The sequence below is a fragment of the Coenobita brevimanus genome, chromosome 95 (genome assembly GCF_032717465.1).
Source record: "Coenobita brevimanus isolate Jiangsu-jjx chromosome 95, ASM3271746v2, whole genome shotgun sequence".
In the NCBI taxonomy this organism is placed as follows: domain Eukaryota; kingdom Metazoa; phylum Arthropoda; class Malacostraca; order Decapoda; family Coenobitidae; genus Coenobita; species Coenobita brevimanus.
In genome coordinates, this window is record NC_137048.1 from 12,519,528 (window position 1) to 12,533,814 (window position 14,287).

At 41.0% G+C, this 14,287-nt stretch overlaps 1 protein-coding gene across 1 annotated transcript; it reads right to left on the reverse strand.

Annotated features, from left to right (window-relative positions):
* Positions 1-12,924: 12,924 nt before the first annotated feature.
* Positions 12,925-14,064, reverse strand: LOC145413245 (uncharacterized). Its single transcript, XM_080282975.1, has one exon. It carries the CDS (start codon positions 14,062-14,064, stop codon positions 12,925-12,927), a length of 1,140 nt encoding a protein of 379 aa, XP_080139101.1.
* Between the last annotated feature and the right edge of the window lie 223 nt (positions 14,065-14,287).

A 14,287-nucleotide genomic window follows, 5' to 3' on the forward strand; every position in this document is an offset into this window, starting at 1 on the left:
GCCCCCTGGGGCACTAAAAGGGCTTGTAAAGGCACAGCTATCAGTGATATGGAGGTCGAACACAATGGCCTGGCTAACCTCCAGCCTTTGTCAAGATTATGTGTGCAGCTATCTCTCTTTCACATTGAATGAATATGCGGCAGCAAACAGCCTGGCCAATTGCTTCTTGCTGGTGATTGACAATGCCCCTAGCCATCCTCAGGTTATGGTAGACTGGTGTGAAAATATTGAAGTTCTCTTTCTGCCATCAAACACCACATTATTATTACAACCTATGGATCAGACAATAATCAACACCTTCAAAGCTTACTATCAACGCCACACAATGGCACAGCTGGTTCAGGACTGGACCATGACCCTGATCTCACAATAAAGTACTACTGGCATAACTACCACATCAAGAATGGGGTGGATAACATAAGTGAGGCCTGGAACAAGACTGATTCCCAGACTATGAACAGGGCTTGGGGTAAACAGTGGCCAGAGTGTGTATACAATTTCAAAGCCTTTTCCTCCACTGTGAAGTATTGTCCCATCATGCTGGCTTCACTGAGGTAGATGAGCAAGATGTCCAGGAGCTGTTGAACAGTCACAGTGCACCCTTGACAAATGAAGAGCTTGAGGAGATGCTACGAGCAGAGCAAAGCAAGACCCAAGTGAGAAGGATGTTCCAAGGACAGAACGGCAGTTATCAATCAAGAACCTCCAAGAGTGTTTATCTGGTTTTGCCAGGAACATTGAAATTATGAAGGAAATAGACCCAAGCCTAGTGAGAAGTGGCACTGCAGCACACCTAACAGAACAGGCACCTGCAACTTACAGAGAAATTCTGCACACAAAGAAATGGAACACTAAGCAGAGTACAATTACATCAAATTTTAGGCCAGCCATCCCTTCAACTCCATCAGTGTCACCAGTGCCATCACCCTCAGAAGATATAACTCCAGCAGTCACCCCTTGTGCATCAAGCAATGCCACACCTGCATCAAGCGACTTTAACCTAGACTCACCCGTGGCAATCACTCCTACGTCTGGCATCGTCACGTGTGCAGCAGCAGCATGCGTCGCCATCCCTGCCTCTCCCCTACCATCTACGAGTGGTATCAACCCACACACCTCTGAATCTACAGCAGACCCTGATTCACCTCAGCCTGTGGAATTTATTGGTTCTAATGTAATGTGTGTGTGTTCACTATGCTACTGCACTGTTAATGTAAACTTAAGGCAAGTAAAAAAATTTAAGTGTGGCTGTATATAAATGTTTTATTCTCCACTTGCGTGCCATAAATATTTTATTCTCCACTTGCATGCCGTATGTATTTGTAGAATGCAGATGTACTGTATGTACAATAGTTGTAAAATATGTTTTATGGAGTCATTAGATACACAAACATTTAATCATAATGAGCAAAGAAGGGTGAATACTAGTGGATGGAGGGGAAAATCAGAAGTATGGAACCAAACCTCATTGAACCTGTTATAATGAGCTCGTGCAATGAAAATTCACATAACGAACGGTTTTCCAGGAACCTAACCCATTCGTTAGGTGGGGAAGTGTTGTACAAAATGACAGAGAAACACTCCTCCTAACCTAAAATCATGAAGCTGTGTTTATTTCATCTCAACTGGATTGTTTAATACCCAGAAAATGAATAAATATTGACAGAAATACTAATAACATTCACCAGCTCCCTGCCACAGTTCTGAGTCGCAGGCAAATGGGTGAACCATGATCATGACTCCGAGACCCGTATTGATACAGCCACGATCATGGCCAGGAGACCTGAAAGGGTTAAACATGGGGTAGATAACACTGTCTTGTGGCTTAACCACAGGCTGGATACCACAGTCTCATTTTTGCCATGCTTGGCCACCGCTATCCTGGGACGGTTTTCTAGGCTTCCCTCCATCTCCTTGCCTGTGAATACCTCAGGGATGTCCTTGGGCAGGTATGGATGCAGGAACATTGCTTCAGCCCTGTGATGGACTAACAGCTTTTGGCATCCCTCCCAGACCTTTACAGCAGTAACCCTTCCTACCTTTGTTAGGTCGACCCTAACCTTGGGCCACCAATCCCAGTCTTCAGATTAGCAGCCCATCCTTTTAAAAGGATTTCTATTACCCTGCTGAGGGCAGACATATTGGTACCATCCCGGGACACTGATAGTCAACTCATGCCACCCCATCCTGGGATTATCATCCTTGTCCTGAGGACTGACATACTCTCCTTGAATGAGGCCCAAGTAATCAGGGCTAAATTAGCTTTTGGAGGGTTGTACGCTAAACCAGATACTGGGGCTTCTATCCAGGGAAGGGGCCCCCATCATGAGGTCTTGTGTGATGCCAGTCACTGTAATTTTATCATTTATCAATTTATTTTTTACTTTTTCAATGGTGGGGGCCTTGGCTGTGAGGTATTCAGCCTAGTGATTAATCTACCCCTGCAAGTAACCTCTTGATTGGGCATAATTACTTAACACCAAGCCATTGTGAAGGACTGTCCTATCTTCACATGGGCACTGTCTTTAAAATCACAATCTGAACCCTTGTTTGTGATGCCATCCCATTGTGAATGGCTGTCCCATCATAATATGGGCACAACACATCTTGTGCAATAGTAGACCACACTGAAAACCTATTGGTGGCATCAACCATCCATCCATCATCCAATCTTATGTTGCCCCATGAGGACCGTAGGAGCCCGGGGCTTGGCAAATTGGTCCTGACATTTAAGACAAAAGTGACCAGCCTCAATTATCCCTGAGTGGCATTACATGAGCAGTAAACCCCAACCAAACATTGGATATAAACCTACACAGGAACAATCTGACTGGACCGCCTTAATTACCCACTAAACCACCAGCGCCATAATTTGGTTATATGGTTACCACCCAGCATAGTAAATGGTTTCCTGGTGTATGGGAAACCATTTGGCTTGTCACTCAGTGCAGAGTCACCCACAGGCAGAAGGAAGAGGAAAAAATGAAGGAAAGAAAGACAGGAGAGGAAGTGTAAAATCACCCGTAGGCAGAAGGAAGAGGAATGAATGAAAGACAGAAGAGAAAGGAAGGAAGAGAGGACAGGCCAGGCACCCAAACCAGCACTACATCAAGTGAGTGGATGGTGAGTGCCCCACCAACCACCAATGGGTGGCATCCAATCAATCAATCAATCATTTCCTGTGGCACCCTCGGGGATGCATAGGGCCTCGATGAACTCACACCACCACATCCTATCTTGTGCTAACTCCTCAAGATCTCCCCAACACTCATCTCCAGCTTCCCGTCTCATTGTCCTCACCCATGTCTCTTTTGGCCTTCCTCTACCTCTCCTACCAAGTGCCACCCACCCTGGTGTACCTCGTACTATTCCCTGTCTCCTATACACATGTCCTAGCCACTTCCATCGTGAGAATCTAACATATTCATCGATCGGCTGCACTCCCGTTATTTCTCTAATTCTACTATTTGGTATCCTTTCCCACCACTTAACTCCTAATATTCTTCTAAGTGCTTTATTTTCAAACACCAAGAATTTATTTTCCATAGTCACTGTGCTGTACCAAGACTCGTGTCCATAAATTAAGATACTCCTAACCATTACCTTATAAAGTTTGATTTTTGTATGCACAGAGAAATTGTTATTATTCCAAATATTTTTAAGCATTCCCATTGCCTGATTAGCCTTCTTTAACCTTTCCTCGAATTCAAAGTTCAAAGAACCATCCTTGGCTAAATAAGTACCTAAATATTTAAACCTATCAACTTGCTTTACAACCATACCTCCAATTACACATTCCTGCGCATTTTCCATATTCATATTGATTATTTCAGTTTTTCCACAATTAATAACCAAACCCACCTTGCGACCTTCACTCACCAAACAGTCCAACACTCTCTGCATCTCTTCTGGCCCATCACAAATCAAAACTATATCATCTGCATAATCTAAATCCAAAAGTTTCCTGTTCTCTCCCCAAAGTATACCTGCACCAGTTTCTGTTCCAACGCGTTTCAAAATGTAATCAATGACCAATATAAATAGTAAAGGCGATAGAACACCACCTTGAATTACTCCGGACTTGACTTCAAACGAATCACTCAGACAACCATCAACCATCACTTTACAAAATGTGTCCTCATGCATGTTCATAATGACCCTCACAAACTCCTCTGGTATTCCATAATGTCTCATGATCTTCCCCATAGTCTCTCTCGAAACACTATCAAAAGCCTTTTCAAAATCAACAAAACAAAGACTTAACGGTACTCTCATTTCATTAACTTGCTGCATCAAATGCCTAACTATAAAGATCTGATCATTGCAACCACGTCCCTTTCTAAAACCAGCCTGTTCATCCCTCAGAATACCCTCAACCACCGGCTCCAACCTATTTAACAACACTCTACTGAAAACTTTCAAAGCTATCGGTGACAAAGAGATTCCCCTCCAATTACCACATTCACTCAGGTCTCCCTTCTTCGGAACTTTAACAATTACACCATTCTTCCAAACTGCCGTCACCCATATCTTATTGAATAGCTTGGTCAAGATCATTATTAATCTATCCCCCTCCACTTTAAACATTTCCGGAAATAAACCATCCTCCCCTGGTGCCTTATTATTCTTTAACTGTTTTACTGCTTTCTCCACTTCTGCAAGCCTCAACTCTCCTGTTTCTATATTTAAATCTTCCTGAGCAGACGGTATATCCTCTTCTGGTGGTATTGGTCTATTAAGAACTGTCTCAAAATGCTCTTTCCATCTGTTTTTAATATCTCCATCTTTGGTCAATAAATTTCCTTCCCTGTCTCTAACTGGTATTTCCTTGCGTTTACCTGCATTACCACTCAGTTCTCTAATCGATTCATATGCTATTCTTTGACTCTGTCCATCATTTTTGTTTATTAAGATTTCAGTCTCTGCAACCTTTTCATCCACACATCTTCTTTTATCTCTCCTAGCTAACCTTCCTACTTCTGAATTCAAACTCCAGTACGCAGCTCTTGCTAATTCAATCTCTCGTTCATCAACGCATTGCATCTCACTCCTCAATTTAGCCTCACCTCTCTTTTTTATCATATCCCACGTTTCCTCCGATATCCATTTCTTTCTCCTGAATCTATGTCTCCTTCCAATCGTACATTCAGCAGTCTCATGCAAAACTTTGTTCACATCCTCCCACATCTCATCTACACTTCTCTCCCCCTCTTCCAACGTTTCCAACACCAAAAACCTATTTCTGCATTCTAATCTGAATTCCTCCTTTTCTTCTCCTTCCCTTCTAAGCTTAACAATATCGTATCTACCCACACCAGATTTTTCCTTCTGATTTTTAAGTTTAAACCTTATTTTTGCAATGCTGAGTTGATGGTCACTACCAATATCCGCTCCCCGTTTAACATGAACATCTAGCAGAGAACTTCTATGCCTCCTACTGATAGCGATGTGATCAATCTGATTTTTATATTTTCCACACGGCGACACCCAAGTTGTCTTGTGTATATTGCAATGCATCCAGCCATCATAAATGATCATCACATCCTACCTCAAAAACAACATAGTTATACTTCCAGTTCCTCTTCCTTCGGTCCGCGGGTGACCCTACACTCAGTAACAAGCCAAATGGTTTCCTGTACACCAGGACACCATCTACTACATTGTTTGGTAACGATATAACCAAATTATGGCGCCTGGTGGTTTAGTGGGAAATTAAGGCGGTCAAATCGGATTGAGCCGGTGAAGGTTTATATCCAAGGGGTGGTTGGAGTTTATTGCTCATGTAATGCCACTCAGGGATGAGAGGGGCTGGTCACTCTCATCTTAAATGTCAGAACCAACTTGCTTAGCCCCAGGCTCCTATGCCCCTCATGGGGCAACACTGGATTATATGATGAATGCATGAATGAATTCCCACATCTTTTCTTTCACAGCCACTAAAACTGTATCATATCTTGCCCTTCTGCCTAGTTTCATCATATCCTCTAATTATATGCCTTCATATTATGCTGCATTTAGCTTGATGTAAGGTGTTCTACTATACTGCACATCTCCTAGAGCATGGTAATTTGGGTGAAAAAACACAGTGCTGGCAAAAAATGTGCACTACAAACATATAAGGTACTAATGCTATGAAGGGTGACATCTTTTACTTGATTTTTTACTTATATTTTTCATGACATATATACTTGACATTAGTAATCTATGCACTCACCTACTGCTCTGCCTTGCAGTTAAAGTGCCCAGCACCTCCCCTCCCCAAGACAAATATAAGGGAAAACTTGCAGCAAAAGCACTGTATAAATTGTTTTCCATTAGACCTGCCCCAGTAAATTAAAAACACTAAAAGAACACTCTCACTACAAGGTGGAGCACTTGCCATGTGCTTAGACCCCATTATTCCATAATAAAATGTAATAAAAAAAAAGGTAAGTTGCTGCCCATAAAGACCAACAATACATACATGTACAATATTTTTGTGTACAGATGTTGTGCAGGATATAGTGCACCTTGCTGCCCAGTTTACTGTGTACTAAATGAATACCCTGTACTGCTGTACAACTATCACAGTGAACAGCCCTCTCCTCAAACAAAGCACCCTCAATATAACCAACTAATTGGAACAAGACCCTTGATGTTAAAGCCGAACATCATGCTGTTCAGTAATTTCCCAGGCGTCATGGCTTTTACCAAACAAAGATCGCTAAATATACAGCATTACTCGGCCATATACTCAAACACAATAACATCCAGGTTGGTTTACATGGTTCTTTTTCTCAATAAATGCTCTATTTACTAACTGATGTGCTTATTCTTACCTTTCAGGAAGTAACTGCACTGCAAATAAAGACTGCAAGTAGGCCTTAGATAAATCTATGTTTATTTGTCGTTCACTATTTACATGAAAATGTGGGTGAAGGAAACTGACACTGTACATTACCTGTTACATTACAGTAAATACTACATATTAGAGAATAGCAATGCAAACAGTATAGAACAGCTGCATATACATTAAACATTAAAAAAAAAAAAAAAAATGCATTCCACCACTGGCACAGATAGTCACTGATAACCACTACAATCCTGCACTATACTCTACTGTACATTTGTTGTTCAGTATTTACAGGGAAAGTGTGGGTAAAGAAAACTCACTGTACATTAATTATTACATTACAGTAAATACTGTACTACATATTAGCAAATACCAATGCAAACAGTACATAACAGCTGCATGTACATTAAACATGTGTTTAATGTACACACAGTGTGTGTGTGGGGGGGGGGGGAGGACATCACACTGGTGGGCGTTTCCTGCGTGTACATTCCACTACCGAACAAAATTTGTTAAACGAACATAATGTTCGGCCAACGTGGTCGTTCAAACTGCAATTCATGAAAAGAGGGTTCAGTATATCGAAGAATTACTGTATCCAGAGTTTCACATTGTTTTATCATTCATTTTTTTCATTCATTCATCATTCAATCCTATTTTGCCCCATTAGGAGCATAGGAGCCAGGGCTAAGCAAGTTGGTCCGACATTTAAGATACGAGTGACCAGCCTCACTCAGCCCTGAGTGGCATTACGTGAGCAATAAAAGCCAACCACCCCTTGGATATAAACCTTCACCCGCTCAATCCGGCTGGAGCACCGTAATTACCCACTATACCACCAGGCGCCAAAATTTGGTTACATGGTTATCACCCAGAATAGAATATGGTTTTCTGGTGTACAGGAAACCATTTGGCTTATCTCTCAGTGTAGAGTCAGCCACAGGCAGAAGGAAGAGGAAAGAATGAAGGGAAGAAAGACAGAGGAGGGAGTGTAAAGTCACCCGTAAGCAGAAGGACGAGGAAAGAGTGAAGGAAAAATGACAGAAGAGGATGGAAGAAAAGAACGATCGAGGAGAGGAAAGGGCAGACACCCGAGAGCACTACCACACTGAGTGAGTGGACGGTGCGCGCCTCCACTTACCACTGATTATCACCCATGGTTAATACTGTCTTGGCTCAGTAGATTGTATGACACGATCCATGAGGAGTGGCCCGCCACAAGAACGAACAGTAGCTAAAGGGACACTATAGTCCTAAGCATTCACAAGTAGTTTTTTTTGTTTTGTTTCCAACAATCCACTTTCTAAAAGTCTTCCATTGTACTGGCAATCCAGCATAAAAAATAAAATATGTCTTCTCCCTCACTTGTTGGTGAATGGTACCATGCCTGCTTAAAGCCTGAGTTCTTCTTCAATCTTTGCCACATTCTTCATAACTATATAGTTGTTCTCACACCTAAATGAATAGACGTGTTGCCGGTTCTGGGTAAACATGGCAAGGGCACTCTACCATGTACTTAGTAGCTCATGGTATATGGATCTTTTAATTTAATTTATCAGCTGCGCTGATCAAGACATGATAACCTTAATTTTTCGTGGCTGGAGGGAAGCAGCCACCATATTGGTAATGACGTCAGTATTCACACTGCAGATGATGCTCCAACCTATCTTACAAGACTTTACCAGTAACAGCAATAATAGTTGTCAAGACATTTACTGACATGGCCACCGCAGATCCAAACTACCCCCTTCAGGTATGTTCTGAGGGAATACTCTTCACGGTGTAAATGGGTGGTACCTTTTAGGTAAGTAAATTGTGGTGAAATCAACTAAAAGTAGCTTACAGCTACACCACTGCCGAGCGGTGCTTGTGTCTCATGAGGTGGAAAGTGTTTAAAGTATGGTGTGCAGTATTAGTTATGTGAATTTATATTGGTATTATGCTAATGAATATTTAATATTATTCATTAACAGTTTTCTGAGAGAACAGTTTGTGAGTGACGATGAACTTGATTGTAAAGTATCTTCAGTAGGGTGCGATGAAATACCTAATCAGCAGTCATTTACTGAACTGGCACTTTTAATTGGTAAGTGCTATAGATTTTATCACCATATAGGTTCATACACACCTAATTATCTGAAATCCGGTCAAATTTTTGTGTTTAATTATCTTAAAAAGGAAAATCCAGATTCACAGCAAAAATGTGCTAAAATTAGCGGAAGTGTATCTCCTTTATCTAAACAACTTGCCTTGGCAGACTTCTCTGTATAAATATAACCATACAAATGCATTTATTTTCACTTTAATCAGTATTTGTGCAAAACAGAAGCCTGTCAAGGCGTGTTGGTGATCTAAAGTAAAATACTCACTAACCTTAGCACGTTTTTGCTTAGAATCCAAATTTTCTATTAATAGTTAAATGAAGCACAGTTTTTTTTACCGAATTTCAGATAATTAGGTATATATGAACCTATATGGTGAAGAAAATAATATTTCCACAACAGTAAAGACTACATTCCAGCACTGGGAACTTCTGACGAGCAGCCAGCCACCAATGCTTTCGTTTATTGTTATTGGTTGGTACACAGAGGAGTAATTTCCCTGGTGTGCTTTTGTTTGTGCACTTTCACATTGGAACGAAACACTAGCAATTATTCCTCTTGTCACTTGGCATTCTTGGAGGTCAGAGATAAGCACAGTGAATGCAGGCTAAATGTAAACAAAGTCGACTATGCTGCCTCAGGTTGAGTAGTGACCAGTGGTGGGCAGCGCAAATGAAAAAGGACCTTGCACAAGCGCAATGCCCAATCCAGAATTCACTGCCTTGCGCAAGCGCAACTGCGCAGTCTGACTAATATTTAGCTTGCACAATGTCGTAAAGTGCAAGCGCAAACCATTTGCATATATTTGTGGGAATTACTGTAAAATACTGAGATATTTAAACAAATTAGCATACTCTGATTTATTATTATTCTATCTCTTTATCTATTGTCAGATGCCTTAATCCCATAAGGGGTGGCCAAATTTAACTGAAATTATTAACCATGAAATAAAATGATTCACTTGACACACTGACTAAGGCAGTAGGACTGGAGCAAGGCGTTGTTAATTCATGGAAGTTCAAACAGAGGAGTGAGCGGTGCAGAGAGACAGGGAAACAAAGGCTGTGATATTGCCAGATATACTTTTATCTGCATTTTCTCAAGACGTTATATTTAATAATTTAATACAGATATACAACAGCACATGCGATTACTTACAAAAATCATTAAAACATTTTTCTTTAAATCAAATTTCCACAACCTAATAAATTATTAGACTGTGGATGTTTGATTTAAATATGTTTTAATGATTTTTGTATATATAATATATATAAGTACACCGCTTCCCGTCCGATCAGCGAAGTTAAGCAACGTTGGGTCTGGTTAGTACTTGGATGGGTGACCGCCTGGGAACACCAGGTGCTGTTGGCATAACATTCTCCCTACGTGTCAAGTGGGGTTGGTGGAGGATTAGTGCCCCCTCCCTGTAAAACAATTAACTCTAAGCCCTTGGCCACCCTGTTTGGGATACATGGCATCTGGCAATGAATGAATGAATGAAAAATTTTTGTAAGGAAGTGCATATGCTACTCTTAATATATAATGTATTTTTAATTTATTATTATTTATTACTAATAATAATGTTAAAATTTTAAAATACATTATCTCTGTTGAAGCATTTAAAGAAAAGCTACTACCCTCACGCCTCCCCACAACCCTCACTACCCGCCCGAGCCTCCTCCATCCCATGTCCAACTATTCAGGCAGCTCTCAAGACTATGTGTCCCGTGGAGGTGTGCAAGGCAGGTGAGCAAGTGCAAATTTAGTTGTGCAAGCTCAATTAAATTTGCGTTTGCACATCTGCCTTTTCATGTGCAAAAGTGCAATATTGCGCAAGGTCTCGTGCAGTGAGGAATGCGCAAATGATATTCACCAGAGCGCAGCGGTGCACAACTGCGCATTGCGCAAGTCATTGCGCACCTGTCCAGCACTGCTAGTGACGTCATGACCAATCAGAGGCCGTTTCAGAGTCACGTGATTTTTCAGCTACTTTATCAATTACTGTACTTTTTCATGTATCTGCACAATTTTGGGGGGAAAAAATGGTTGACATAGTAATTTTCTGTGGATTTTTTACCTATACAAGTACACTCAATCCTCATAAATCGCGTGTTCATAAATCACGGACTTGTAAATCACGGCTAGGTGGCCGTCAGACTGCCATCAACCTTAAATCACTGTTAAGTCACAAAAATCACGGATCTAGTCATCCAAGTGGGCCTTTTCCGAGGAGAACCGTAAACCGCGGCATTCAAACTGAAAATCGCAACCCAACAACCAATCACCACATGTCCCTGGTGGCATATGTGCATACTAACGCCGCCATGTTGTTGCCAGTCCACACACAATAGACAGTTGCCGTGGAGTACATGAGTTACCTGCCTTTTTTGTGCAACTTCCCCCTGCCTCCTACCTGCCATGGCCCCTCCCGACCCCCAAATGAAGCGCTCTAAGCAGTATGGCGTCAAGAAGCTGCCGCAGTTGTTGTACAGTCAATGTTTGGAGCTCATTCGTCGTGCTGAGAGGGGAGAGAAGTTTTCAAAGCTGGCGAAAGAGTTTGGGAAGAACAAGTGCTGAGAGGTTCTAAGTTCTTCCCAACACCCCCCCACTCCATTCACTTAAGCAATTTCGTCATTGGATTAAGGTGAGATCCCTTAACATGGCTTATTTCTATTTAATACATGCAATGAATATTCCTAAATTTGTATGTTTGTGTTTGATGGTGCCTAGATAAGTGTAGGTAGGGTGCTGTGGTGGCGGGTTGGCCAAAGTCCAGACCCAAATTAATTCTTCGCATAAGAGTTATTATTCGTAAATCACGGAATTCGTAAATCACAGCAGTGGTCCAGACCCAAACTGCCACGATTTACGAGGACTGAGTGTATCTTGATTTTTAAAAATTTTGACCGAAAACTCGTCTATTTTCAGGTCCCAAGCGAATAAGAATTTTTTCTGAATGGTTTTCCAGTAACCACATTTCAAATTTTTCCACTTTTGAACTGATACTGGAGAGGACTTAAAACCATTTACCCCATTCATCACACTTGAATTTCTTCACTCCTTAACCCTTTTTCTCTATGACACCATGATCGTGTCTTCCCCGGCAGACTCCGTGACGACACGATCGTGGCTGCCTTCAAATGTCCCGCTCATGTGAGAATGGGAAGTATGTTTTGGTTGAGGCTAGACATCACATATCGAGGCTTATGATTGGCCCATTGTTTCCCAATCTCTCTGGCTATCCAATCATGTCCCAGCTTTTATTACAGAGTCAAATAGACAGCAGTAGGTCCGCCATCTTGCTTTGAGTGGAAATAGGGTACATGCTATATATTATCCTTTTTAGCAGATTTACAAGTGAAATAGCTAATATATGTATACATCCACCGATAAATGAGTATTTCAGGCATAAGTTGTGATATATGACATTACATGACAATGTTGTTTTGGGCTATTACTGATGGAAATAAATGAACATGGATTTGCTATATCTGCCCCAAGTGAAACAAGGGATTTTGCCCAGAATACCACCCCAGCTACCACAAGAAGCCCAGGGAATAGCCTGTACATCTTCTACGAATATCTATACACCTGTATGACTTCGAACACCAGTTTCATGTCTGTACACACATTACACGAGTTGTAAATTCTTTACGTATTTGGTCAGCAATACTGCCCTTTTTATTTTTATTTTTTTTTATATCTGCCCATGATCATTATTCCTTTTTTCTGATTTTATCATGGCAAAGAGCTGCTTCTAAGCTTTCCAATGATATACTGTAACCCCACATTTTGTCTGGTATTTTGAATGCATAAAATATCAAACAAAACAGACAGTTTGAAATTTCCCACTCGTTTCTTATGCACAAAATCCTATGGTGCTGCGAAATTTAACTCCGGAGTATAAGGGTTAATGAATTAAACAGCGTTGGATGACATCAAATGAGTCAACCATTTACCACATTAAGCACACTAGAAACTCTTCCCTCCTCAATGATTTAATAGGTGTCTGGTGAGACTGCTTTTCCAACCATACTGTTTGCCACATTCATCACACTTGAAATTCTTCACTTTTGAATGAGTTAATAGGTGTTGATTAAGAGCACTCTTGTATGCAAATCGTTTACCACATTTATCACACTTGAAATTCTTCACTCCTGAATGAATTAACAGGTGTCTAGTGTAATCACGCTTCTGCGCAAATTCTTTACCACATTCATCACACTTGAAATTCTTCACGCCTGAATGGGTTAATAGGTGTTGAGTGAGACCAGGCTTGTGTGCAAATCGTTTACCACATTCATCACACTTGAAATTCTTCACTCCCGAATGAATTAACAGGTGTCTGGTAAGATCACTTTTATGTGCAAATTGTTTACCACATTCATCACACTTGAAATTCTTCACTCCTGAATGCATTAATACGTGACTGATGAGATCACCCTTTTGTGTGAATCGTTTACCACATTCATCACACTGGAAATTCTTCACTCCTGAATGAATTAACAGGTGCTGAGTGAGACCAACCTTCTGAGCAAACAGTTTACCACATTCATCACACTTGAAATTCTTCACCCCTGAATGAATTAACAGGTGCTGAGTGAGACTAAACCTACGTGCAAATAGTTTACCACATTCCTCACACTTGAAATTCTTCACTCCTGAATGAATTAACAGGTGTTTGGTGAGATCACAGTTCTGTGCAAATCGTTTACCACATTCATCACACTTGAAATTCTTCACTCCTGAATGAATTAATAGGTGTTTGGTGAGATCCCCCTTCTGTGTAAATCGTTTATCACATTCATCACACCTGAAATCCTTCACTCCTGAATGAATTAATAGGTGTTGAGTGAGATTACACTTCTGTCCAAATAGTTTACCACATTCATCACACTTGAAATTCTTCACTCCTGAATGAATTAACAGGTGTTTGGTGAGATCCCACTTCTGTGCAAATAGTTTACCACATTCATCACACTTGAAATTCTTCACTCCTGAATGAACAACTGCATGTTGCATAAGACGGCTCTCAAAAGGAAATGCTTTACCACACTCTAAACATCTGAACTGCTTAACTTCAGCTGAGGACACTGTGTCCAGGACAATCTCATTGCTACTGGGGAACATTTTGTCACCCACCTCACACTCTAACTTTATATCTGGTTCTTCCTTTACCACCTCCATTATTTTGTCACTCACCTCACACTCTGACTGTACATCTGGTTCTTCCTTTACCACCTCCATTATATCATTCCCTCCACCTCTCTCAACTTCCACTATACTTCAGTTACTCTACTTTGGTGTTAATCTTACTGTCTACTACCAACAGGATGACTTACCTTCACTGAAC

Coding starts and splice junctions, on each gene's coding strand:
- LOC145413245 (XM_080282975.1), bottom strand. CDS start 14,064: ATGTTCCCCAGTAGCAATGAGATTGTCCTGGACACAGTGTCCTCAGCT.